The 25,976-nt window shown below is 38.6% G+C and overlaps 1 protein-coding gene across 4 annotated transcripts in view; it reads left to right on the forward strand.

Moving 5' to 3' along the window:
• Positions 1-25,976, forward strand: part of LOC105920352 (unconventional myosin-VIIa) — an 83,919-nt gene that overhangs the window by 22,197 nt on the left and 35,746 nt on the right. For 3 of the 4 annotated variants that reach the window (XM_036142750.1, XM_036142751.1, XM_036142749.1), the window contains 15 exons: positions 2,076-2,189; positions 10,196-10,349; positions 10,423-10,499; positions 12,133-12,252; positions 14,006-14,148; positions 14,223-14,433; positions 14,546-14,681; positions 15,444-15,550; positions 15,652-15,693; positions 19,394-19,531; positions 21,304-21,462; positions 21,774-21,866; positions 23,358-23,452; positions 23,853-23,937; positions 24,160-24,378. In XM_036142750.1, the coding sequence (XP_035998643.1) occupies positions 2,076-2,189; positions 10,196-10,349; positions 10,423-10,499; positions 12,133-12,252; positions 14,006-14,148; positions 14,223-14,433; positions 14,546-14,681; positions 15,444-15,550; positions 15,652-15,693; positions 19,394-19,531; positions 21,304-21,462; positions 21,774-21,866; positions 23,358-23,452; positions 23,853-23,937; positions 24,160-24,378 (1,893 nt within the window). The remainder of the gene's footprint in view (positions 1-2,075; positions 2,190-10,195; positions 10,350-10,422; positions 10,500-12,132; positions 12,253-14,005; positions 14,149-14,222; positions 14,434-14,545; positions 14,682-15,443; positions 15,551-15,651; positions 15,694-19,393; positions 19,532-21,303; positions 21,463-21,773; positions 21,867-23,357; positions 23,453-23,852; positions 23,938-24,159; positions 24,379-25,976) is intronic. The other variant, XM_036142752.1, reaches the window with a different exon arrangement.

Here is a 25,976-nt window from a genome sequence, read left to right on the forward strand (position 1 = left end):
TCGCTACACATGTCTACAGTATTAGCAGCTAGCGCTCCTTAAAATGCCATCATTAATAGCTGTGCTGCTTTCTTCTTACCTTACTTCATCTCGTTATGATGTGGTCTTAATAATGTCAGCTCCCATTGCTTAACAGCTTTCTAATACTAACAAAGGGAGAAAGCCGGCCGGTATCCTGTTTATTTAAATTTTTGAGTTGGTTTTTTTTGGGTTTTTTTTACAAAACTTTATTGAACGCTTCTGGAAATAATTACAATCACCATTACTTCCACAAACAGTGCGCTGCTCTGTGACGTCTCGTCCTTTTAATCTGCGCTTACGGGTCGCTTTGTGGTCTTTGAACTGTTCAGACAGAAGTATGATGGTGGTTGCATTTACCGTATTTTTCAGACTATATGTCGCACTTTTTTCATAATTTGGCCCATCCTGTGTCTTATATTCAGGTGCGACATAAATATCAATTTTAAATGGTAATTCATACTGACCAAGATGAACTAAGTAGTAAACATTACAGTCTATAGCCACAAGAGGGCGCTCTAGGCCTGGGAGAGCTATATGCTGCTCCTGCACCACTTTAAAATTAATTTAAACATTAACTTATAAACAACAAAGTCTGAACACATGTACATATGTTGTTCCACTGCTTCAGTCTGCATTCACGCAGCAGAGCTAACAACAGCTAGCGCTAGCTTACAGCTCTGTTGTCCGGGCGGTTTACAACTTCTCTGATGAACGTGAGCTTTATGTTGCTCTGAAACATCCGTGTTGTACTGTTAGCTTAGCACGTAGCATTGTTACGCTCACGGTCTAATTTCAGCGTAATAAGACCGAAATGCTCAGAGGAGAACTTTCCCAGTTGGAGTTGGTGGCTTTTTGTGCTAATTTACCCCATTCATCCTCCCAGGTATGTTTCAGGTTATTCAGCCAATTGTGGATGCAGCTGTGTGATTTAATACGTTGGTTTACCACACTGCATTTGTTCTTGATTTGAGCAGGTAAATAAGATAATTTACCAATGGAATAAGATTTTTGCACTTAAAGTAGGAGTAATTCATCTCCATCATCATTTTTCAAGTGCAGAATATCTAATTATCTTATTTTAGGGGTAGAACTACTAATCCCATTGGCAAATAATCTTATTTACCTGCTCAAATCAATGAAAAATAGACAAATTTCTAGAAAATTTTACTTACTTTTAGTTCCCTTTTGCAGTCCAGATTAAATGTAAAAACTTGTAATAACTTGGATTATGTGAAATAATTTCTAAATAAAGGCGTTTTATAGTCCGGTGCGACTTATAGTCCGAAAAATACGGTAATAGTAGTATGAACGGCCACCTCAAAAAAGAGCTGCAGTGTGAACGTAGCCTTAGCCGTTAACGATCATCTTCTGCTTTGTCATAATACCACTGAGAGCTGACCGGGGAAGATTAGGAATGAGGAAATGTCCCGACTGGGCTTGTGTCGCAGGTGGCGTCACCATCACAGAACCAGGCTGGACTTCTCTGAGCTGCTGACACCTCAACACTAATGTTTGTAGAAACAGACTGCAGGCCAGGTGTTTGACTTTATACACCTGGAAATGATTTCAATACATCGATCCACATCAACATATCGATTAAATGATTAACAATCCATAAATAGCAATTTATTTTTGAAATTCAGGTATAAGACTATAACGAACAGGTGATCCAATATTATTATTATTATTCATGTTTTAAAATTAAAAGAATGCCGTGATTCATTTAAAAGCCTGATACCTGTTAGAGCTTAGGGGGGAAAAAAGGTCAAATCATATAAGTTTGTTTATTTTTTGTGTGTGAGTTGATATGAAGGTCAATAATAGTGTTAGCTGGGCAGATAATATCATATAAATCACTTTGTAACAGACTGTGTTATATCTGCAAATATCGTATCGTCATCCAACCAAATCGATATAACATCATATCGTGACAGAGTCGGTGGTTTACACTCCTACTACTTTCCAATATTTAGAAAACACTTTTGGTAATATAATGCAAATGTATGGGTATCTTGATACAGATATCACCAAACATTAAATTGTTTTTCTTGCAGGCTCCTGATGAGAGGAACTACCACATTTTTTACTGCATGTTGAAGGGCATGGGTCCGGAGATGAAGGCCAAACTGGGTCTGGGCCTGGCCAGAGACTACTCCTACCTCACCTTGGTGAGACCAACCATAGTCCTGTGCTCAGCGGACACAGTTCAACACTTACATGCACTGTAAAAAGCATCACAAAAACATTTTTTACACCGTCTGAGATCAAACCAAGCTTTTCTATTTTTAGTTAAGTTCAGATTAACTAAAAGCTGTGGGTCTCTGCATTAGGGGGCAGTGGGGCCCACCAGATGTTGCTGTGGAGCTCTATGTTCTCAATAATCAGAGGGACAGGATCGTTCTTTATAGAGTAATGTTGTAAAAAGGACAGATTCCCTTAGCAATAAAATTCTGTTATAAACATTTGTGTCTATATATATATATATATATATATATATATATATATATATATATATATATATATATATATATATATATATATATATATATTAGGGCTGGGCAAGTTAACGCGTTAATTTCGCGTTAATTCATTAGACTATTAACGGCGATATTTATTTTATCGCGCATTAACACATGTTGCTCACATGCTTTCAGTCAGTGTCAGTCAGCACTCACGGCAGCACTCTGCTGCTCCCCCTCCCCTCTCGTACATGGCTCAGCGGCGCCAGCCAATCAGCATGCAGGCTCAGCCTGGCCCGCCCACTCAGCTCTCACACAAACTTAACACACAAACAGCTGAGAGAGACCGCAGCAGCGAAAAAAAGTGAACGGGGAAGTAGCACCGTTTGGCTTTATTTTAATACCGTAAATGAAATCAAGCTGTATGTTTTCTAAAAAGTCGGTTCATTTCAGTGGAAACACAACAAATATATCTAAGCACGTGAAAAAACATGAAAACGTTGAGCCACAGAAACGGAGAGAGGAGACAAAACTTCTGTCTTTGCCCCGACAGACCCACAGACGTCACTGACTGAGGCGTTTCAGTCCTCCATGGAACATCCAGGTAGATCAGTGTTCATCTTCAGCAGCAGTTCATGTTAACTTTCAAAGTAGATATTATCTATCATATGTTACTGGAGCCCAGACAGAAAATGTAATTAAGACCTTGAAAGAACCCAGTACATATATTAAAAAGTGTTATTTAAGATAAGATAACATTAGCTAATCCTTTTTTTATCCCACGACGGGGAAATGTACAGGATTAAAGCAACAGGCAGGTGCACACAACACAGACAAAATTACATAAGGATTGAAATATATAAGAGGTGAATTAGCGAAAAAACACTGAACATAACATTATTGTTATTATTATTATTATTATTATTATTATTTAATTGTAATAATAAAATAAAAACCACAAAACCCAAAAGGTCAACAGTTTCATGATACATCGAGCTTAGGGACTGGCTAATATACAGCAGGTCAAAAAAGGCCATATTTTGGCTGCAGTGCTCGCTGTTCTCTTATGAAGAAAAGATCAACTAGTGCACTAAATTCAATAGATGGGTTGAAAATATCCAGTAAAGGATAAGTGCTACAAATGTTACAACACTTTTGTTCATATGGCAGCAGAAGAACATTTAAATAAAAGTGCTCTTTACACTACTTTTGAATTAATTCTTGGAGTTTGCGCATACAATGCGATTAATCATGATTAATCGGGCATATTATGCGATTAATCGCGATTAAAATTTTTAATCGTTGCCCAGCCCAGACAAAAATCCAACGGCCCCAAGCTCAGATCGTCCAATCAAAATTCTGGAATACTAACCATCAAGGCAAATTTATTTCTATAGCACATTTCAGTATAAGGACAATGCAAAGTGCTTTACATTATTAAAAAATTGGAAAATAAAAACAGAATAAAAGCAAGTAAACAGTTGTAATAAAATGTCGGAAAATTTAAACAGAATAGGAAAATGAAAACTAAAAGCAAATATGAATCTAGTGTTGGTTGTCTATCCTGGCTTATTGAAGGAATGATGTGAATCTTTTCTGTTCAATAAACAAAAAATATGATTTAATTTATCATATTTAGCTTATAGAAAATGGCATTTCTAGTGTGTTGGTTTATTCTAATTTATCTGTTTAATTTAAAATGTATCTAAGTCAGGTTGTATGCATCACAGTAAAATTAATTGTTGCTAATAGGTGTCGAGTTTTTGTTCCCCACTTAACTTATGAATATAACATAAACATCTAAAATAATAAGAAATGTGGCACTAAAGAAACCAGGGACCATAGTTAAATGCCTACCAGGGGCCAGAACAGGCGACATAGAATCCTACCTAAAACTACTGGCTAAGGATAAGCGTAAATACCGCAAAATTGTTATTCACGCTGGCGGTAATGACACCCGGTCACGCCGATCAGAGGTCACCAAAGTTGGTGTTGCTTCGGTTTGTGAGTTTGCTAAAACTATGTCGGACTCTGTAATTTTCTCTGGTCCCCTGCCTGATCTGACCAGTGATGACATGTTTAGCCGCATGTCATCATTCAAACCGCTGGTTGTCTAGGTGGTGTCCAGAAAACGACGTGGGCTACATTGATAACTGGAGAACTTTCTGGGGAAAACCTGGTCTGATCCGGAGAGACGGCATCCATCCTACTTTGGATGGTGCAGCTCTTCTTTCTAGGAATCTGGCCGGATTTATTAGTTCTCCTAAATGCTGACAACCCAGGGTCCAGACCAGGAAGCAGAGCCGTAGTTTAACACACCTCTCTGCAGCTTCTGTACTGTTACCCACCCATTATCCTATTGAGACGGTGTCTTTCCCACGGCCAAAACTTAACAGATCAAAAACTGATCTAAAAGGAACAAATCATAAAAACCTAATAAAAATCAATATGGTTCACCTTGAACCTAAAAATAAAATAATAAAATGTGGTCTATTAAATATAAGGTCTCTCCCTCCAAAGACTTTGTTAGTTAATGAATTGATTTCTGATAATCAGATTGATTTGTTTTGTCTCACAGAAACCTGGCTACAAGAGGACTACATTAGTATAAATGAGTCAACCCCCTCCAGTTATTCAAATTTCCACATTCCCAGATCTGTGGGAAGAGGAGGAGGAGTGGCAACTATCTTTCAGTCTGATTTATTAATTAGTCCCAGGCCAACTAATAATTACAGTTCTTTTGAACATTTAACCCTCAGTTTCCCTCATCCAAACTGCAAAGCAATAAAACCTCTTCTGTTTGTTGTTTTGTATCGTCCACCAGGCCCTTACACTCAGTTTTTGGATGAGTTGTCAGATTTCTTATCTGATTTGGTGTTAAATACTGATAAGGTTATTATAGTGGGTGATTTTAACATCCATGTTGACACTGAATGTGATAACCTTAGTGTAGCCTTTAAAACTATCCTAGATTCAATTGGTTTTGCTCAAAATGTGCATGAACCGACGCACTCTCGGCTCCATACTTTAGACCTTGTTCTGACATATGGCATTGATTGTGAAGAATTAACAGTATTCTCTCACAACCCTGTCCTGTCTGATCATTTTTTAATAACATTTGAGTTTAATCTAACTGAATTCTCCACCCCCAAAAGAGGGTTCCATTATAGTAGATTTTTATCGGATAATGCTGTATCAAAACTTAAAGAGTCTGTCCCCTTCTTAATATCCTCAGTATTGCAGAAATGCCCTGTAGATGGCAGCATTGCTGTTTCTTCCCATTCACAAATCGATACCTTTGCTAACAATGTGACTTCCTCATTGCGTTCTGCATTAGACAATGTAGCTCCCTTGAAAAAGAAGGTGATTATTCACAGGAAGCTGGCTCCTTGGTTTAATTCAGAGCTGCGTTCCTTGAAGCACAATGTTAGGAAATTGGAGAGAAAATGGCGCTCTACACACCAAGAGGAATCCTACTTAATCTGGAGGGACAGACTATTGTTGTATAACAAGACCCTCCGCAGAGTTAGAGTAGCATATTTTTCATCATTAATTGAAGAGAATAAAAATAATCCTAGATTTCTCTTTAGTACAGTTGCCAAACTTACCCAGAGCCACAGCTCTGTTGATCCATCCATTCCCTTAGCTCTTAGTAGTAATGATTTTATGGGATTCTTCATAAATAAAATTGATGCCATTAAAAATAAAATAATTGGCATCCTCCCAAACATGATTACCTCGTCCTCAGTAAGTGAGGCAGCATTGGAGGAATCCTTAGAACCTGCGCAGTGTTTGAACTGTTTAGAAGCAGTAGAGCTTTCTGAGCTATCTAAAATTTTTGCTTTATCTAAACCTTCTACCTGTATGTTAGACCCAATCCCAACCAAGTTGTTTAAGGAGATATTCCCTTTGATCAGTGGCACTATTTTAGACATGATTAATCTATCCTTAGTAAATGGATATGTACCACAGGTTTTGAAAGTAGCTGTTATTAAACCTTTACTTAAGAAACCTTCTCTTGATCAAGATGAGTTAGTAAATTACAGACCTATATCTAATCTTCTTTTCTTATCTAAAATTCTTGAGAAAGTAGTTGCTAATCAACTTTGTGAACATTTACAAAGTAATGACCTACTTGAGGAGTTTCAGTCAGGCTTCAGAGCTCATCATAGCACTGAAACAGCTCTGGTGAAGGTCACTAATGATATTCTCATGGCCTCAGATAATGGACTTGTGTCTATACTTGTCCTGTTAGATCTCAGTGCTGCGTTTGATACAGTTGATCACAATATTCTCCTACAAAGACTTGAACATACTGTAGGGATTAAGGGGAAAGCATTAGGCTGGTTTAAATCTTATCTGTCAGACAGATTCCAATTTGTTCATGTTAATAATAAATCTTCCTCAAACTCTAGGGTCACCTGTGGAGTACCACAGGGTTCAGTCCTTGGACCAATTCTCTTTACTATATATATGCTTCCGATTGGCAAAATTATCAGACAGCATGGGATTAATTTCCACTGTTATGCTGATGATACTCAGCTATATTTATCCATAAATCCTGATGAATCCAATCAATTACTTCGACTGCAGTCATGTCTTGATGACATCAAAAGCTGGATGACTTTAAATTTCCTGCATCTAAATTCTGACAAGACCGAAGTTTTAATCTTTGGGCCAGAGTCCTCAAAAAATAAACTTCTTAACCAATCACTTAATCTGGGTGGCATTAACCTGGCCTCTGGTAATAAAGTAAAAAATCTTGGTGTTATTTTTGACCAAGACATGTCATTTAAATCCCATATTAAACAGGTTTCCAGAGTTTCCTTTTTTCACCTCCGGAATATCGCCAAAATTAGAAACATTCTGTCCAGGAGTGATGCTGAAAAACTGGTCCATGCATTTGTTACTTCAAGGCTGGACTATTGTAATTCTTTACTATCAGGAAGTCCACAAAATGCAGTTCAAAGCCTTCAGCTGATCCAAAATGCTGCAGCAAGAGTTCTGATGAAAATCAACAAGAGGGATCATATTTCTCCAATTTTAGCTTCCCTTCATTGGCTTCCTGTTAAATCAAGAATAGAATTTAAAATTCTTCTTCTAACGTATAAAGCCCTTAATAATCAAGCTCCATCATATATCAGAGCTCTGATTACCCCGTATGTTCCTAACAGAGCACTTCGCTCTCAGACTGCAGGTCTGCTGGTGGTTCCTAGAGTCTCTAAAAGTAGAATGGGAGGCAGATCCTTTAGCTATCAGGCTCCTCTCCTGTGGAACCAACTCCCAGTTTTGGTCCGTGAGGCAGACACCCTGTCTACTTTTAAGACTAGGCTTAAAACTTTTCTTTTTGACAAAAATTATAACTAGTGACTCATGTTACTCTCAGCTACCTTTATAGTTTTACTGCTATAGGCTTAGGTTACTGGAGTATATCAGGATCTAATTTTCTCACTATATTGAGTTCTACTGTTCTTCAATTATGCATTATGTGTTGTCATTTCTGCTTTAACTTTCTGTTCTCTCTCTTTTCTCTTCATAGTAGGTACACCTGGTCTGGCGTTCTGTTAACTGTGACATCATCCAGAGAAGACGGCTCACCTGCTACTACCATCTAATGTAGAACAGATTACTAGATCAATGTGTGCTTCTGTGCTTTTTTGTCTCTCTTGTTGTGTCTCTGTTCTGTCTTCTGTAACCCCAGTCGGTCGAGGCAGATGACCGTTCATACTGAGCCCGGTTCTGCCGGAGGTTTTTTTTTCCCGTTAATGGGTGGTTTTTCTTCCCACTGTCGCTTCATGCTTGCTCAGTATGAGGGATTGCAGCAAAGCCATGTACAATGCAGATGACTCTTCCTGTGGCTCTACGGTTCCCCAGGAGTGAATGCTGCTTGTCGGGACTTTGATGCAATCAACTGGTTTCCTTATATAGGACATTTTTGACCAATCTGTATAATCTGACCCAATCTGTATAATATGATTGAACTTGACTTTGTAAAGTGCCTTGAGATGACATGTTTCATGATTTGGCGCTATATAAATAAAATTGAATTGAATTGAATTGAATCTAATGATAAAAAAATTAAGTCCATTTTGAGGTATTTTATTGTAGATCAGGGGTCTGGAACCTGTGACTCCAGAGCAAATGTGCAAAACCATTTTAAAGTTTTACCTCAACGATTTCTTCTTTCTTACAGAAAATCTGGCTAATTTTTGTAATTACAGTAATGCACGCTCATATTTGTGGAGCAGGCAAAAACAAATTCACATCTGTGTAGGCAAGGCAAGGCAAATTTATTTTGAGTGCTTCACACAATGAAATTATTAGAAAATAAAAACAGAATAAAAGCAAGTAAAAAAAACAGTTGGAATAAAATGTAGGAAAATTTAAATGAAATAAAACATGGGAAAATGGAAACTGAAAGCAAACATTAATCTAGTGCTGGTTATCCTTGCTAGCTTGAAGGATTGATGTGAATAAATTAACAATATTAGTGAGCCTTTTTTTATAATTCTATGTATAAAAATTAAATTACATTTGTTTTATATAAAATGGCATTTCTAGTGTGTTGGTTTAGGGTAATTTATCAGGTTGGATGCATCACAGAAAAATTAGTTGCTGCTAATAGATTTTGAGTTTTTGTGCCCCGCCTAACTTATTGTGCCAGAGACGCCATTGGCTGGATGGTTTCTATTTGCTAAATAGCCGAATAATGAGAGATGGATTTCTTTTTATTTTTATAAACCTTTCCTTCTTTCACTATAGTTTACTATAAAACTTTGGCCCGTTCCTCCTGACAGAACCGGCGGAAATGAGTCAGGATTTTTTACCGCCTCAAAAGCCTTTTAAGCTCAGCTCACACATTTTCTATAGGACCGAGATCAGGGACCAGTCCAAAACTTTGACCTTATTGTCCTTAAACCCCTTCAGACCTAATCTGGATTTGGGTTTTGGGTCCGTTTGGAAGAAACCATTTGTGTCGGAGCTCTAACTTCCTGTCACATGTCTTGAGATGTTGTTTCCTCATCAGGCCATTTATTTTTTAAAGTGCCACATGATGCTTCTTCACAGTTGAATGGTGTTCTAAGACTTTCACCTATCTCCCTTTTTCCTTCAGATTCAGTCAAATTAAACTTCAGATTACGCCATCATTTCACTTACCATATTTTTCGGACCCTAAGGTGCACTAAATATTCTTCCCAAGTATGTAATATCACTCCTCCACGTCCACAGCTCTATATCCGTCTCTGTCAGGAGGACAGAGTAGCTGGACTACACTGCCCTGTTTCTAACATAAAGCCAAAATAAACTTTTATATTGAATTAACTTACTAGGTTTATTGTTGTTAGTGCGTACTCCAGGCTGCCTTACATGAATGCACTTCTAGTTTAGACATTACAGTCAGGCAGCCTGGTAGACAGCTCAGGGGTCCTATCAGGTAGCGACACAGTGTACCGTAATGCTCCTAATATCCATTGAGCTGAACGACTTCGTTGCTAACCAAAGTCATAGTTCGCATTTTAACAGATTTTTGAGCGCATTGTACCACATAAAATCAGTCAGGAAGCACAACGGGAATAATATATAAGGCGCATCATCAATTTCTGAGAAGATTAAAGGATTTCAAGTGCGCTTTATAGTCTGAAAAATACAGTATAACCCCAGTCTGACCAAGAGCTCTACACGCCTTAACTTCTGCCCGTCTTCCTCGTCTGCAGGGTAACTGCACTGAGTGTGACGGCCGCAACGACCTCGCCGACTACTCCAGCATACTTTCAGCCATGAAGGTCCTCATGTTCAGTGACACGGAGAACTTGGAGATTTCCAAGCTGCTGGCGGCCATCTTGCATTTGGGCAACCTGCGATTTGAGGGTGTGCAGACAGCTCAGAGTCATTTCTTGTAGAGGCGTGGAGGTTTTTAAACCACATTTCTCGTTTACTGCAGCTCGTACGTACGACAATCTGGACGCCTGTGTGGTTGTGAGATCTCCGGACCTTCTGACTGCAGCTTCACTCATGGAGGTTCGTACCACTCTAGGAAAACTGCACAAGTTATACGTGTGTACAGCACAAAGGAGAAACAAATGCCAAGCTCTAGATTTCTTTTCTCTTATTTTAGAAATTCTTTCAAATACAGAAACAATCAAACTATCCTCACAATGTGGGGTAGGCTATGAAAAGCTTAGTAAAATAAGCCTTTAGGTAATATTATATAATGTAAACTAAACTAACCTACAGAGTTTGTCAAATAAAGTTCCATGAATGGAAATGCATCCATTTTAATGATAATTTCATTCAATTAACTTTATTCCTTAATAATAAAATGTAAACACCTACTGCCTCCTCGCCACCAGGGGGCGCCTTATTAGAAGCCTGGTGACTTTCGTTTACTTTCCTCTGGGTGATGAATGCATTATCAAACATTTTTAATGCCAAGTAAGAATATGTGGCACAATGACTTGCCATATCAAAGCAGACTTTAATGCTCCAGAGTCTGCATTTGAGTAAAAGTCATCGAAAGGATGTGATTTTATTTACTATGAAATTAAAGAGGATTTAAAAAGTGTGATCATTAAACCCTGTGTTGTACCTAACATTTTCAATTGTAAGAATTCCTCTTATCTGTAAATTTTTTACCCTAGTTAATGATAAATTATAAACCATCCATCCTTACTGGTGGGCCAAATCTTTCTTGAAATTCAGGGCCGCACAAAATCATTACAGGGGCCGCAGATGGCCCCCCGGGCCGCACTTTGGACATGCCTGGTATAGAGTCAATTTGTTCTTTAGGGACCGACTCCGTGAGTTTCCAATATTTAACTTTTTCACAATATTCTAATTCTCCTGACAAATTTAGATTTTTATTATCTGTAAGCTAAAGATAATTCACTCTATATGTAACGGATCTATGATAATGCAAGTTTCAGTTTCTGAAACGAGGAACAAAAAACTGAGAACAGAATTTTTTTCTTCTTAAACTTTTTAAGACGTACCTGTCCAGCCCTTCATCCCCACAGGGCCACGTTTAGTTCAGACTGGATTCGGTTCAGACATTATTTCGTTCTCATCACAAGGATGGCTTATTTGGACAATTTTCTTTCTCTTTAAAGAAGGAGAAACCTAGATTTAGTTTTTTGTTTTCTGTTATCTCAGACTGTACACTGCAAAAACAAAACTAAAAATAAATAAAAAGTTCTTGAAATTAGTACGTTTGTACTTGATTTGAGCAGGTAATTAAGATTATCTGCCAATGGAATGAGTATTTTTACCCCTAAAATAAGATAATTAGACATACTGCACTTGAAATAAGATGATGGAGATGAGTTGTTCCTATTTTATGTACATAAATCTTATTCCATTGGCAGATAATCTTATTTACCTGGTCAAATCAAGGATAAATGAACTGATTTCAAGAAAATATTATTTTTAGTTTTGTTTTTGCAGTGTAACTCCAGAACTATTTTTCTAGCCTCTATATTTACAGCTCTAATTCACGACAAAGATGATCTGAAGGCCCTTTACTGAGAAATAGATCCCTTTTTATTTCCATGAATCTCAGGAATAAACATGTTTTCCTACAATATGATAGCGCAGATGATGACGAACCTTTCCGTCGTAGAAAACGCAGCAGTTTTTGCATCGTTTTGTGCGATAGGTGGAGGCGAAGGACGTGATGGTGTGTTTGACGACCAGAACCCTCATCACTCGAGGCGAAAGTGTCACCACGCCTCTCAGTGTGGAGCAAGGTCTGGACGTCAGGGACGCCTTCGTTAAGGTAATTTAATATTTATGGATTTAAAGATCGGCCGACGCAGTGAGCCGCTTGCTTCACTGGAAAAAGGGAACTAGAATAAGTAAAACTTTCTTGAAATTAGTATATTTTCCTTAATTTGAGCAGCTAAATAAGACTATTTGCCAGTGGGATGACTATTTTTACCCATAAAATAAGATAATTAGATATCCTGCACCTGAAATAAGATGACTGAGATGAACTGTTGTTATTTTAAGTTCAAAAAATCTCATTCCATTGGCAATTGGTCTTATTTACCTGCTCAAATCAAGGAAAAGTAAACTAATTTCAAGAACATTTGACATACTTTTAGTTCCCTTTTTGCAGTGTTCAGGTTACAGCCGATGCGTTTCATCGACAAGAACCCGCAGAACATGTGAGCGCAGGGCTTTGTGACCCGAGGGTCCTGGTTCAGGTGATTTAGTTCAGTTCAGAGCAGCTATGTACCTCATTGCTGTTCAAAGGTTCTGGTCCGGTCCACCTTTCTTTCTCCTCTGTAGATGCATGAGAAACCCTCAGTGTTGCACTGCAAAAACGGAACTAGAAATAAGTAATATTTTCTTATAACGAGTGTATCTGTTCTTGATTTGAGCAGCTAAATAAGATGATCTGCCAGTGGAATGAGATTTTTGCACTTAAAATAGGAACAACTCATCTCCATAATCTTGTTTCAAGTGCAGGATGTCTAATTATTTTGCACAATTATGCAAAAACATTGTAATTGGTCGGGAAAACTTACTAAAGTAATTATAGCGGGGTGTAGGTTTTATTCGAGAGCGGGATTACGGTTTGTAAACGGACAATTTTACGAAATTCTCCATGGTCCCTGCGCCTCCCGATGACATCACATTATGGCAACGCCACTCAAACATACTACATTGAGCCCGCGGTCTGCATTTGTAACAAATCAATTTTATTTAGTTAAGTTAGCGGTTTCTTTTTTTCTCAAAAGCTTCAGGTGTAAAGATGAACATAAATTTTTTTTAAGTCTTAGCAATTCAAAATAATCAACCCACTTTAATTGATAAAAATGAGGTAAAATATTTAGGTATAATGATTAACAAGGACCACACTGAAAATGACAGAACAAATATTCAAGCCATTTTACAAAAAAAAAAATCAACAAATATTTGACAGTTGGCTCAATTTTTGGATATTGTCACAATTTCACCTGGAATAATAAAAAAAACATGTGATCAGAAAAAACAACATAGTAATATCAGTAGAAAAAGGAGGAATAAACGTTATTGATTTTAAAGTGATGAATGCCGTGATAAAATTAAAATGGCTGCAGACTTTTATTAAAAATGAAAAGAGTTTATGGTTTAGTTTTTTTTTTAAATAGGAGGATGGAAATTTCTCTTAAGATATAACTTTGGTCCTGCAAAATTACCGATTAAATTGTCAGACTACCACAGAAGCATTTCCAAAATGATGTTAGAAGTTTTCATGCCTCAATTAAGTTACTGGAAAATAACCGTAAATTAACAAAATAAAATTGATTTGTAACAAATGGAGACCGTGGGCGTAATGTAGTTTGTTTGAGTGGATTTGCCATATTATTGACGTCATTGGGAAGCGCAGGCCCCCCGAGCCGATCTGGTACCTACACCGGGCCCATCAGCGCCGGGTCTGACGGGGCCTTGGAGCGTTAAAGCCATCCTCTCAACATTTAGTCAATTTAGGCAAATAATGTGACTTTTGTGTGTTTTTGCCGACGTTGTGCTTTTTCGTCCAGGGGATCTACGGCAGGCTGTTCGTCTGGATAGTAGATAAAATCAACGCAGCCATTTACCGACCGCCCACCTGCGAGAGTAACAACATAAGGAGGTCCATCGGACTGCTGGACATCTTCGGCTTTGAGAACTTCTTCGTCAACAGGTGAGGAACGCGTTCTTGCGAGGTAAATTTCTCCTCTGAAGCGTCTGCGGAACGTCCCGTCTGCCTTGTTGCAGCTTCGAGCAGCTGTGCATCAACTTCGCCAACGAGAACCTGCAGCAGTTCTTCGTCCAGCACGTCTTCAAGCTGGAGCAGGAGGAGTACAACCTGGAGGACATCAACTGGCAGCACATCGAGTTCACAGACAACCAGGACGCCCTGGACATGATCGCCAACAAACCCATGAACATCATCTCCCTCATCGACGAAGAGAGCAAGTTCCCAAAGGTGCGACACAAACGTTTTTTTGTTTTTTTTTTCATATTAAAAATGATAAAAATCCAGTTATGTTTAGTGTGAAGAGCCTAAAAACCACCTGTTGTCCTCCATCCTTTGGCAGGGGACCGACGCCACCATGTTATATAAACTCAACTCGCAGCACAAGCTCAACACCAACTACATCCCTCCTAAAAACTGCTACGAAACCCAGTTTGGCATCCAACACTTTGCAGGAGTCGTGCATTACGAGTCCAGAGGTACCTTCTCCCCTGTCAGAGATCAGATCTTCTATTTTATGCTCTGTAACTGGCTTAAACTCAATGTGTTTATGGTCCTATTGTTGCAATAAAAACAAAAATTATTTATGTTGAATTAAACCAATCAGTCATATATATATATATATATATATATATATATATATATATATATATATATATATATATATTAAATAAGATTTTATTTTAAAACATACATTTTTTAAATAGCTTCCCAGAGAAGATACATAGATGAATATTGAATATTTATGATCATATATATGACAATTGTCCTTGTTTTCAGTTGAAAATCAGACACCTGTAAATCAGATAGAGATTTCAGATTATTTATAGATTATAGATTATTTTGATCAGCAGTTCAAAACACGGACAAATACGATCAACTATTTTCTAAAAGAAAAAAAAAAAACTTTTTCAATGAAGTTCAATAAAAATCAGAGAGAGGTTTAGGAAATGTGCTTTGATGCAACATGGAGATAATCTGGTAACTAATTAGATTATAAACTACAGCTTCCATCTATGAACCTGCTTAGAATAAACAGTCTGAATGGGTCAGTGATGGAAAGCAGGAAATCAGACGTCAAATTAAAAAAACATCTCTGCTTTTGGAGCATAAATATCAGAAAATCTGCCCAAATCTCCTAAATTCACAGCCTTAATCTGTAATCCGGGTGGTGTGTGTTGGAAGTCTCTGTCCGACCCAAACGAGTAAACCTCTCCCTTACCTTTTTATTAACCTCGCAGGGTTTCTGGAGAAGAACCGCGACAGCCTCCACACCGACATCATCCAGCTGGTCCACTCGTCCAGGAACAAGTTCATTAAGCAGATCTTCCAGGCGGATGTGGCCATGGTGAGCCCAGCAAACACAGACCTCAGGGTTACTGTGCAGTTTACGGTGGGCTTAGCTCTTCACCTCAGACCTCCTCTCGCTCTTCTGTCTTTAAACATCAGTTTCTCTGTGGCTACCAGCAGCCCAGCACCCCCACTCCCAAGGTAAAAATCGACAAACTTCGGTGTCTGTGTTTGCTTAGGTGTGCCAAAGGTTGGGCAACGTGACTAGCAGCCTCCCCGTCTCCATTCCTGATTGTTTATCTCTCCACATGCCTCGTTAGGGTTTACCCACAATGCACCGGCAGCACAAGCATGCACCGAAGGGATATCTGTCACTTAATTTATCTTTTTATTGAGTATAAGTCATATTATTACAGATAGACATCAACTTAATCCCAACATACAGAGCCCTTCTCCAACAGAGCCACATCATCCCTCCAGAGAGACGGAATCAAACGTATAATTTAGATCAGGGGTGTCAAACATACGGCCCGCGGGCCGGATCCGGCCCGTCGAACAATTTAGTCCGGCCCTTTGGCTAAATGCGTTATCATTATTAAAAAAAATAATATTAATAATTTTTATTTATTTAATTTTTCCCCAGTGTCCTGTCTGGCAATGTGGCAATAAGAATTGTTGTCTTAATGCCAAAAAGAGCTCATCAGATTTGACTTTCACAAGTGGAGCAGTACTGCTTTTGCCATAGTGCTCCGCTTGATTTATGAATGTGAATAGTTTTATTATGATTCATGCGGGGAATATCTCAAATGATATGGACACTACAATTGGAAAGTAGGAGACGAAAGGAAGAACAAGAAGAAAAAAAACAAAAGGTGAAAGAAAGAGGAGATAAAAGGAAGAGAATGATAAAACAATTATTGAAAAAAACGTGTCCTTCGTTTAATTTAAAATCTGCAGTTCCTAAATTGTCCACGAGGGGCGCTGTGTTTTAATTAGCAGATTAAGCTTCAGGTGTGGAAAAATTTAAATCATTTCTTAATTTTTATCTGTTTGATGTATTTTGTCATGTAGGACAGGTTTCCACAAAATGTGAATAAATGTTTTTCAACATTGTACAATCACTGTGATCAGTTCTTATGCATAATGCACTGCAGTAAATGTTTAACTGAGTAAAAGTATTGTTGAAATTGCACATACTTTTCTTAAAAACGCTGAGGTTATTCATAATATATTGTGTAAAAGTGAAATTCATTTAATATAAAAATCAACAACAAGTCCACATTTATTAGTTCTATTCAATGTTGCAGTGAGTTTACCCGTGTGGCCCTCTTGAGATCAGATTAAGCTGAATGCGGCCCCTAAACCAAAATGAGTTTCACACCCCTGATTTAGATTAACATAACGTTGAAATTACCATTAAAAAAAAAAAGGTAAATAAATAAATAACAATTACATCATTACGTTAGATTCATATTGGATATAAAGTGGGGTCAGTCATCCTAGTGGAGGTCAGCTCCATTTATATCTAATTTCTCTATATGGACCAATAAATGTTTTTATATGGCGTAGAATTGGTGGAACAACGGATCTTCTCCAGCGTTAGAAAGTGACGAAGGTCGTTAATCCACGGGGGGTTTCTCTTTCCACTTGAGACGTATTTGGCGCCTGGCTGTGAGCGTCACAAAGGCTGTCGTGTGCTTCGCCTGGTGGTTTAAATAAGTGTTTTGAATATTAATTGCCAGAAGGTTGTTTCATTTTGAGCATAAAGCGATATAAAACCTTAAACTGTTTGATTATGTGCTGTAAACATATCGACCCTCCCGTTGTTTCCTTATTAATGTCAAATCTTTCATATTATGTGAATTTAACAGGAAGTATATCTTTCCAATAAGCCCTTTTGAGCCTGGTTTAAGTTTCAGAAGTTTAGGAGGGAACTGGGTGGCTGAGGTGGAAAGTTGGTGGAAAAAAGCTCTTACAAAGCTGCAGATGGCAAAAATTTAATTGTGACTAGATTTTACGTACATACTAAAATCTTATCAATCTGAAAATCTCTCTGGAGGAGTGAAATCTCTTTTTCAGGGACATTAAATGAGGAATATGTTAGAAAATAAATCTTTGTTCTCAGAGGCGTCAGATTAACAATTTATTTGGAGATTAAATTACATCAAATCTAACAGAATCAATTATTTTGATAGTATTCACACAGATATCTCTCAAAGGTGAATTTTTTAGGGAAACAATTCAGTTTATTTAAATAGTGCAAGTTCCCAACTCGTCATCTCAAAGTCAGCTTCCATCAGATCCTCCAGGTTGGTGAGAAAGTTTCCTCTCTAAGGAAACCCAGCAGGTTGCATCAAGTCTCTCCAAGCAACATTCACTCCTCCTGAAAGAGCGTAGAGCCACAGTGGACAGTCGTCTGCATTGTTGATGGCTTTGCAGCAATCCCTCATACTGAGCATGCACGAAGCGACAGTGGAGGGGAAAACTCCCCTTTAACAGGGAGGAGAACCTCCAGCAGAACCAGAACCAGGCTTAGTGTGAACGCTCATCTGCCTCCACCCACTGGGGCTTAGAGAAGACAGAGCAGAGACACAGAAAGCTCAGAAGCTCACATTGACCCAGGAGTACTTTCTATGTTAGATGGTAATAGAGGATGATCTGACTCCCCTGATGATGTCACAGCTAACAGAACACCAGACCAGGTGTACCTTCTATGAAGAGAAAAGTGACAGAGATCTAAAAGTAGACACAGTAGAGCACAGCACCGCCAGGGAAGAGTGAGATTAGGCCGCCTAGCCCCAGATAGTTTTATTTCGACTATTGCAGCTGGAATAAAGGATAATTTCAGCTCAGGATAATGATGACGAAGGTGTTTTTTTTTATGAATGTAATGTTTGTTTGCAAACTGACACATTTCTGAGCGTCTGTGAAGCTACATTGATAAATGGAAATCATAACAGTAACTGGGAGCGTGGAGGAAAACCTTTGGAAGGAAATTAAGGGAATTGTAGCTTTAAAAAAAAACATGATGTGAATTTTTTCTGGCCTCCAGTTTTTGCTGTTTTTTTGTCTGTGACGTGTGCACCCTGTCCTGTGTGTATGTGCACAATGTGAGTTAATGTAGTGAATACCCTGAAAAATGGTTACTTTTACTATAATTAAATATTAGTAAAGAAATGCTGGTCTGTGGATCCGCTGCCCTGAATCTTTCCCTGCGCATAAAGGGACAGATACTTTGTCTTTTTATTGTTAATGAATAAAGTCTGCAACATTCAAAGGTCTGGCAGCAAAAACCGTCCCGTCTGCTTCTCAGAGGAAAATCTAGAGATTTGTTCAGATTAAGTTATAATTAAACCCACATATTTACATCTGTTGAGACTGACTCTGATTGGCTTCTGCATGTTCTATGAGATTCAGTCGTTTTTTATGTAAATCAGCTTTATGTTCACTTTTAAAGTAAAACCTTCTCCAGTATCCACATTTTTAGTGTTTACTGTGATATAATTTGTGGGTTAAAGTGTTTTTATCCCTTTTTATGAGTGAATAAAAAAGCTGAATTTGTAGTAACGCTGTAAAAACGGATCTAAAAGTAAGCAAAATTTTCTTTAAATCTGTGCATTTGTCCTTGATTTGAGCAGGTAAATACGATTATCTGCCAATGGAATCAGTATTTTGACCCCTAAAACAAGATAAACAGATAAACTGCGCTTGAAATAAGATGATGGAGAAAAATCTTATTCCATTGGCAGATCATTTGAACATGCCTACTAAAATTAAGGACAACTAAATTAATTTCCAGAAGATTTCATGTGCTTTTAGTTCCCTTTTGGCAGTGAAAGCAGTGTTAAATGTTTATTTCACGGGGAGTTTTGGTGCTAATTTGTGCGTCTGCTTTTTTTAGGGCGCTGAAACACGAAAGCGTTCTCCGACGCTGAGCAGCCAGTTCAAACGCTCCCTGGAGATGCTGATGAGGACGCTCAGCGTGTGCCAGCCGTTCTTCGTCCGCTGTGTAAAACCCAACGAGTTCAAGAAACCCATGGTGAGAGCCTCCAGCTGGTGACGTCTGGGCTGTTTTTTCTTTAAACGCAGGGTGGAAAAAATCATCTTATACTGTATGATTGATGGATGAGTAGCTGTTGAAGTGCTGATTAACTCTCACATATATATAAGAACGGGCCGTGAACCCTCAGGGTGAGATGCTCTGGAGCTTTTCTTCTTCTTCTCCCCTCGCCGAACCGCTCAGGTCGTTATCTTAGCTCGGAGTACCCGGTCGGCCTCCTCCATAGCCGTAGCCTCTTAAACGTGGTCGACTCGGTGAAGACAGGGTAGCTAATGGTTTAATCCGCCTCCGGTCCGGCTTGATGGATCCTCCACAGCGTTTTGAGGTCCCGGGAACTGTGGGGGGGGGGGGGGGCTCTCAGAACCAGACTCCCACACCGGTGCGTCGTGTTGCTCTTCATCTTTGCTTGGTGCATTGCAAAAAGTAACTCAAAGGAAGTAAAATTTTCTTAAAATGTGTGTATTTATCCTTGATTTGAGCAGGTAAATAAGATTATTTGCCAATGGAATAAGATTTTCGCACTCAAAATAAGAACAATTTATCTCCACCGTCTTATTTCAAGTGCAGGATATCTAATTATCTTATTTTAGGGGTAAAAATACTCATCCTATTGGCAAATAGTCTTATTTAGCTCCTCAAATCAAAGAAAATTACACTAATTTCAAGAAAATTTTACTTACTTTTAGGTCCTTTTTGTAGTGTGGCTTTTCAAGCTGTGGACGTTCTTGCAGACGTTCCCACATGTGCCCTGCTTGCTTATGATGTAAAGCCACGCAGCGTTGATGTAGTTTGGGAACTTATAATAAAATGGCTGCCAGCTTGAGCAGACGGAGGAACCAAACGGACTCAGACGCAATGAAACCGTGACCTCAGAGGAAGGTACCACACTGCAAAAAGAGAACTGAAAATAAGTAGAATTTTCTTGAAATGAATGTATTTTCCCTTGATTTGAGCAGTATTTGCCAATGGAATGAGTATTTTTACCCCTAAAATAAGATAATTAGACATCCTGCACTTGTAATAAGATGATGGAGATGAGTTCTTCCTATTTTAAGTGCAAAAATCTTATTCCATTGGCAAATAGTCCTATTTACCTGCTCAAATCAAGGAAAAATACTTTCATTTCAAGAAGAATATTCTTATTTTTAGTTGTATTTTTGCAGTGCACAGTCTGTCCGGTCTCTGCACTGCAAAAAGAGAACTAAAAATAAGTACAATTTTCTTGAAATTAATGTATTTGCCCTTGATTTGAGCAGGTAAATAAGATTATTTGCCAATGGAATGAGTACTTTTACCCCTAAAATAACATAATTAGATATACTGCACTTGAAATAAGATGCAGGAGATGAATTTTTCTTACTTTAAGCACAGAAATCTTATTCTATAGGCGGATCACCTTATTTACCTGCTTAAATCAAGGGCGAATGCACTGAATTCAAGAACATTTTACGTACGTTTAGTTCCCTTTTTGTAGTGTAACCATTAGATTGAACACAGCTGGACTTCATTTTCGCTAATTATGCAACTTTTTGAGGATATTGGCTGCAGAGGATGTTTTTTAATTTACGTTTTCATGGGGTTGTAATGTAGTTTTTACAGCATTTCTAGTCTTCGCCTTGATGCGAATAAATCTTTCAGGGGATAAATTATTAATGATGAAATACACGATAACAGTCAGACCTGGAAACTTTCTTAGTTTAATATTAGTAATTTTCTTGCTGCTAATGTTGTGTCTGTGTTATTTTTCTCAGTTATTTGACAGGGAGCTGTGTATTCGCCAGCTGCGCTACTCCGGGATGATGGAGACCATCCGGATCAGGAGAGCAGGCTATCCCATCAGATACAGCTTTGCTGAGTTTGTGGATCGATACCGAGTCCTGATGCCCGGAATCAAACCCGCTCACAAACAGGTAAACAGCATAATCTTTTGTTTTTTACCTTCTTAATTTTTTTAAAATGTCTTTCTGCTCACATTTGCATCGATATATTGTTTTATTTTTATAATGACATTCAGTTTCAATCCTCCTGTGAGATACTTTGGAGGTTTTTCCAATAGAAAAAAACAACAACAAGCAGCGTTTTACTAGTTTTCTTAATCTGTATCTCTGGTTTTAATCAAACATTTTCCTTATGCAGACTTTATGTTTTAGACTTTCCTGACCATTTGATAAGTTGTTTTTATCTCACTTTCACCATTGAATTAGTATTTCTTCCTGTTCAGGAGGACCTGAAGGGAACCTGTCAGCAGATAGTCTCCGCCCGGCTGGGTAAACAGGAAGACTGGCAGATTGGAAAAACAAAGATTTTCTTGAAGGTTGGCACTTTTAACCGATTTAATTATGATGTTAGGTGCTATCAGTTCAGCAACTTACTGTATTGACAATATTTGCGTTTTCCTTGGAAGTGTTGTATGTGACCCATCATTAACTCCTTAGTATAGTTTCTTTTGACAACTTGGTCGAAGGTTTTTTTTGTCAATTATTTGGGACTGAATGCCTCAGACCAAAGAGTTGTGCTGGCGAGATAAAGATGCCAGGTTGTCTCACTCTAAGCCCCATCCAGGGCCAGCAGGTGGAGTCTCCTAAATACCTCAGGACCAGTGGTGTCAATAGGAGACGCTAGGGCGGCCTCTCCTTCAAAATTGCATGAAAAAAGCGTAAAACAGTAAACAAACTTCAAAATAAAAAGCACCTTATTTTTCGGACTAAAATTCGCTCTAGAATATAGGTCACATCAGTCAAAAAGTGCGTCATAAAGAGAAAAAAAAAACTATTTAAGTTGCATTTATTTAGAAATTTATTTCACACAATCCAAGACTAAAAACTGACATTTAATCTGGTAAACCAATTTATTAAATCCACAGCCATCTGAACAACGTGGAACATACCTGGCAGGATGAATGCAGTAAATTACTAACTCCAACCAGCAAATCCCTCATACTGAGCATGCATGAAGCGACAGTGGAGAGGAAAACTCCCCTTTAACAGGGAGGAGAACCTCCAGCAGAACCAGAACCAGGCTCAGTGTGAACGCTCATCTGCCTCCACCCACTGGGGCTTAGAGAAGACAGAGCAGAGACACAGAAAGCACAGAAGCTCACATTGACCCAGGAGTACTTTCTATGTTAGAGAAGACAGAGCAGAGACACAGAAAGCACAGAAGCTCACATTGACCCAGGAGTACTTTTTATGTTAGAGAAGACAGAGCAGAGACACAGAAAGCACAGAAGCTCACATTGACCCAGGAGTACTTTCTATGGTAGATGGTGATAGATGATGATCTGCCTCCCCTGATGATGTCACAGCTAACAGAACGCCAGACCAGGTGTACCTTCTATGAAGAGAAAAATGACAGAGAACAAAAAGTTAAAACCTGAAATAACAACAAACAATGCAGATTGGAGAGCAGTAGGAGAACTCAGCAGAGTGAGAGAAATAGGCCCTGATGTCCTCCAGCAGCCTAAGCCTATAGCAGCATAACTATAGAGATAGCTCAGGGTAACATAAACCACTCTGACTAGAAGCTTTGTCAGAAAGGAAAGTTTTAAGATTAGTCTTAAAAGTAGACGGGGTGTCTGCCTCACGGACCAAAACTGGGAGTTGGTTCCACAGGAGAGGAGCCTGATAGCTAAAGGATCTGCCTCCCATTCTACTTTTAGAGACTCCAGGAACCACCAGCAGACCTGCAGTTTTATACTCTGTCTTTTTACCAGAAATGGTCGAGCCACTTGAGTTGCACTGTAAAGTCCTGGTAATGGTGTTTTGTTGTGTTTTTCTTGTTTTTCTCTGTGTTTTTAATGTATCAGGACCTCCATGACATGCAGCTGGAGATAGAGCGAGACAAAGCCATCACTGATAAAGTCATCCTCATTCAGAAATCAGTGCGTGGCCTAAAAGCGAGGCAAGTAGATAAATCTAAGAAATGTTCATTTTTAATTTCTCCTCACAGTATTTCATGATTTGGAGTGCATTATGTATCGTTCATTTTATTTTGATGGTTAAAAAATGTGTTATTTTCAATTAAAACATTTACCTGAAACTGTACCTGAAAGTCTAATAAGAGTTTGATAAAAGTGATTTAAATGTGTTTGGTGGCAGCTCGAAGCAGACACCCATCGACTCTAAATATCAGTCTCCAAACATCCAAATGATTTTGTGTTTGATATTTTACTTGTTTAGACATTTTTTGATGTCGACAGCTGCTATAGGAGTGCATTAAAGAACCCCTCGTTGAGCTTCTAAATCAGGGATTTTGGATCCTGGAGTTGCGGTTTAACGGGTAATTTCCGTTTCTTTCACAGGACAAACTTTCTCCGACTCAGGAGCTCGGTGGTTTTTATTCAGAAGGTCTGGAGGGGTTATAGGAGCAGGAAGAATTACCAAATTGTGAGTGGATTTCATTTTGTTTTTACTTGTTTGTCTGGTTTGAAGCAATGCTTTCAAAGTCAGCAGAAACGTTTAAAGAATGATGAGAATAAAATGGCAACTATTCACTTTGAACCTAAAAACCTTCCCAAGTCCATATTATAAAATCATGATTGATACGCTTGATTCATTAACTAAACAAGGTTTAAGAACTGACTCTTGGAATAAACGTTTCTCCTTCAGATGAGGTCGGGTTTCATCCGCCTCCAGGCGGTCTGCAGGTCCAGGAAGTACTACAGAAGCTACCGGATCACTCGGCGCCGCATCACCCTCATCCAAGCCCGCTGCCGAGGCTTCCTCGTCCGTCAGACCTTCTGGAGACGTCTGCGGGCCGTGTTGACCATCCAGGCCTACACCAGAGGCATGATAGCCAGACGCCTCTGCCAGAGGCTGAGGGCCGAGGTAAATGGTCGCTACGTTTACTACTGCTACCTGCGTCTGGTCAACGGGCCAGAAAGACGGGGGGGCTGGCTGTGAGGAGGACCTGGGAGGCGTGGATAGGAAAGCTGGAGGTGTGAGGGAGGGGCTTCATGCCTTCATGTTGGGCCCTTATTAGATTAACATAGATGCAAATTCTATTTACCGTATTTTTCGATCTAAACACCTAAAACATTCATTAAACAACACAAAAAGGAAAGACAACGGCCGATCTTTACTTGCAAGGAGAACGGCAGGTATGTGCTCAGCTGCATATCTCCTACCCGTCCTGAAACACATCCCTGTCGCTCCTTACTTTTATCTTCTAAGGAGTGTAGGGGAGGCATACAGCAATGGGACCTTTGAGATAATACAAAGCAGTTTCCCACAGTTCCGTTATGTGTACACCTTATTTCTAATATAGTTACACAATAAAAAGAAATTTCGTTCAGCTCAAAATGTTAACTGCACTGTTATTGGTCTATGCACATTAGATCATTAGTAGCATTAAAAATCAAACAATAAACCAAAAGATGTTATAGGCGTTTACTTAAGTATTTCTGATAGTTTTCTACAGGCAGGTTTACTACAACAGTAGAATAGAATCCTGAAAGTGCGGGTTTTAGTTTCAGTACCATCCCAAAAGTTTAAGTGGCCCCATCTGGCCACCCCAGAGAAAATCAATACACATATACAGTAAAATAAAATGGTAACCACTGGTCTATATGTTTCAGTAAATATATAATAAAAACACTAAACACAAACACAGTAATAAATTAAAAATAAGACATGTAGAGCATAATAAAAATAATACTAACGGGAAGTCAAAAAGTTGCACTGAACTAATGTCACATTTATTTAGACACTGTCAGTCTGCCCCAGGGCAGCTGTGGCTTCTAACATAGCTCACCACCGTCAGGGTGTGAACAGGTAAATGACTATAGTGTGAAGCACTTTGGGTTCGTCTGACTAGTTAAAGCGCTGTACAAGTACAAGCCATTTACCATTTACATTTATTTCACAAAATCCAAGGCTAAAAACTGACATTTAATCTGGTAAGTTAACACAGCTGCATCCACAACAAGCCGAATAACATGGAACACACCTGGGAGGTTGAATGGAGTAAATTAGCTTAACAAGCTAGCAACTTCAACCGACAAGGTTTTATCCAGCGCATTTCAGCGTAAGTAACGGGTCGGAACACTAAAAGTTGTCAAAATTAAGCTAAAATCAGACCGTGAGCGTAACAATGCTACGTGCTAAGCTAGCAGTACGACACAGAGAACAACTTAGGTCAGTAAAGCTCTTGAACGTGCATCAGGGAAGTTGTGAACCTCTAGGACAACATAAGCTAACGCTAGCTGTTGTTAGCTTCACTGACAGCCCAATATAACGAGGTTCTGTCACGATCTGGACTTTTCAAGCTCCACCATGATGTATGCAGACCAAAACAGCAAAACAACGTGCAAACATGTGTTCTGTCTTTGTCAATAACAGCAACAACATATTTTTATTTTTTTTATTTTACTGCTTTTATCTTTTATTGTCTACTTCATCTTTTATTGTGTTTTTATTGTTATATA

Source organism: Fundulus heteroclitus, chromosome 11, assembly GCF_011125445.2.
Source record: "Fundulus heteroclitus isolate FHET01 chromosome 11, MU-UCD_Fhet_4.1, whole genome shotgun sequence".
NCBI lineage: Eukaryota > Metazoa > Chordata > Actinopteri > Cyprinodontiformes > Fundulidae > Fundulus > Fundulus heteroclitus.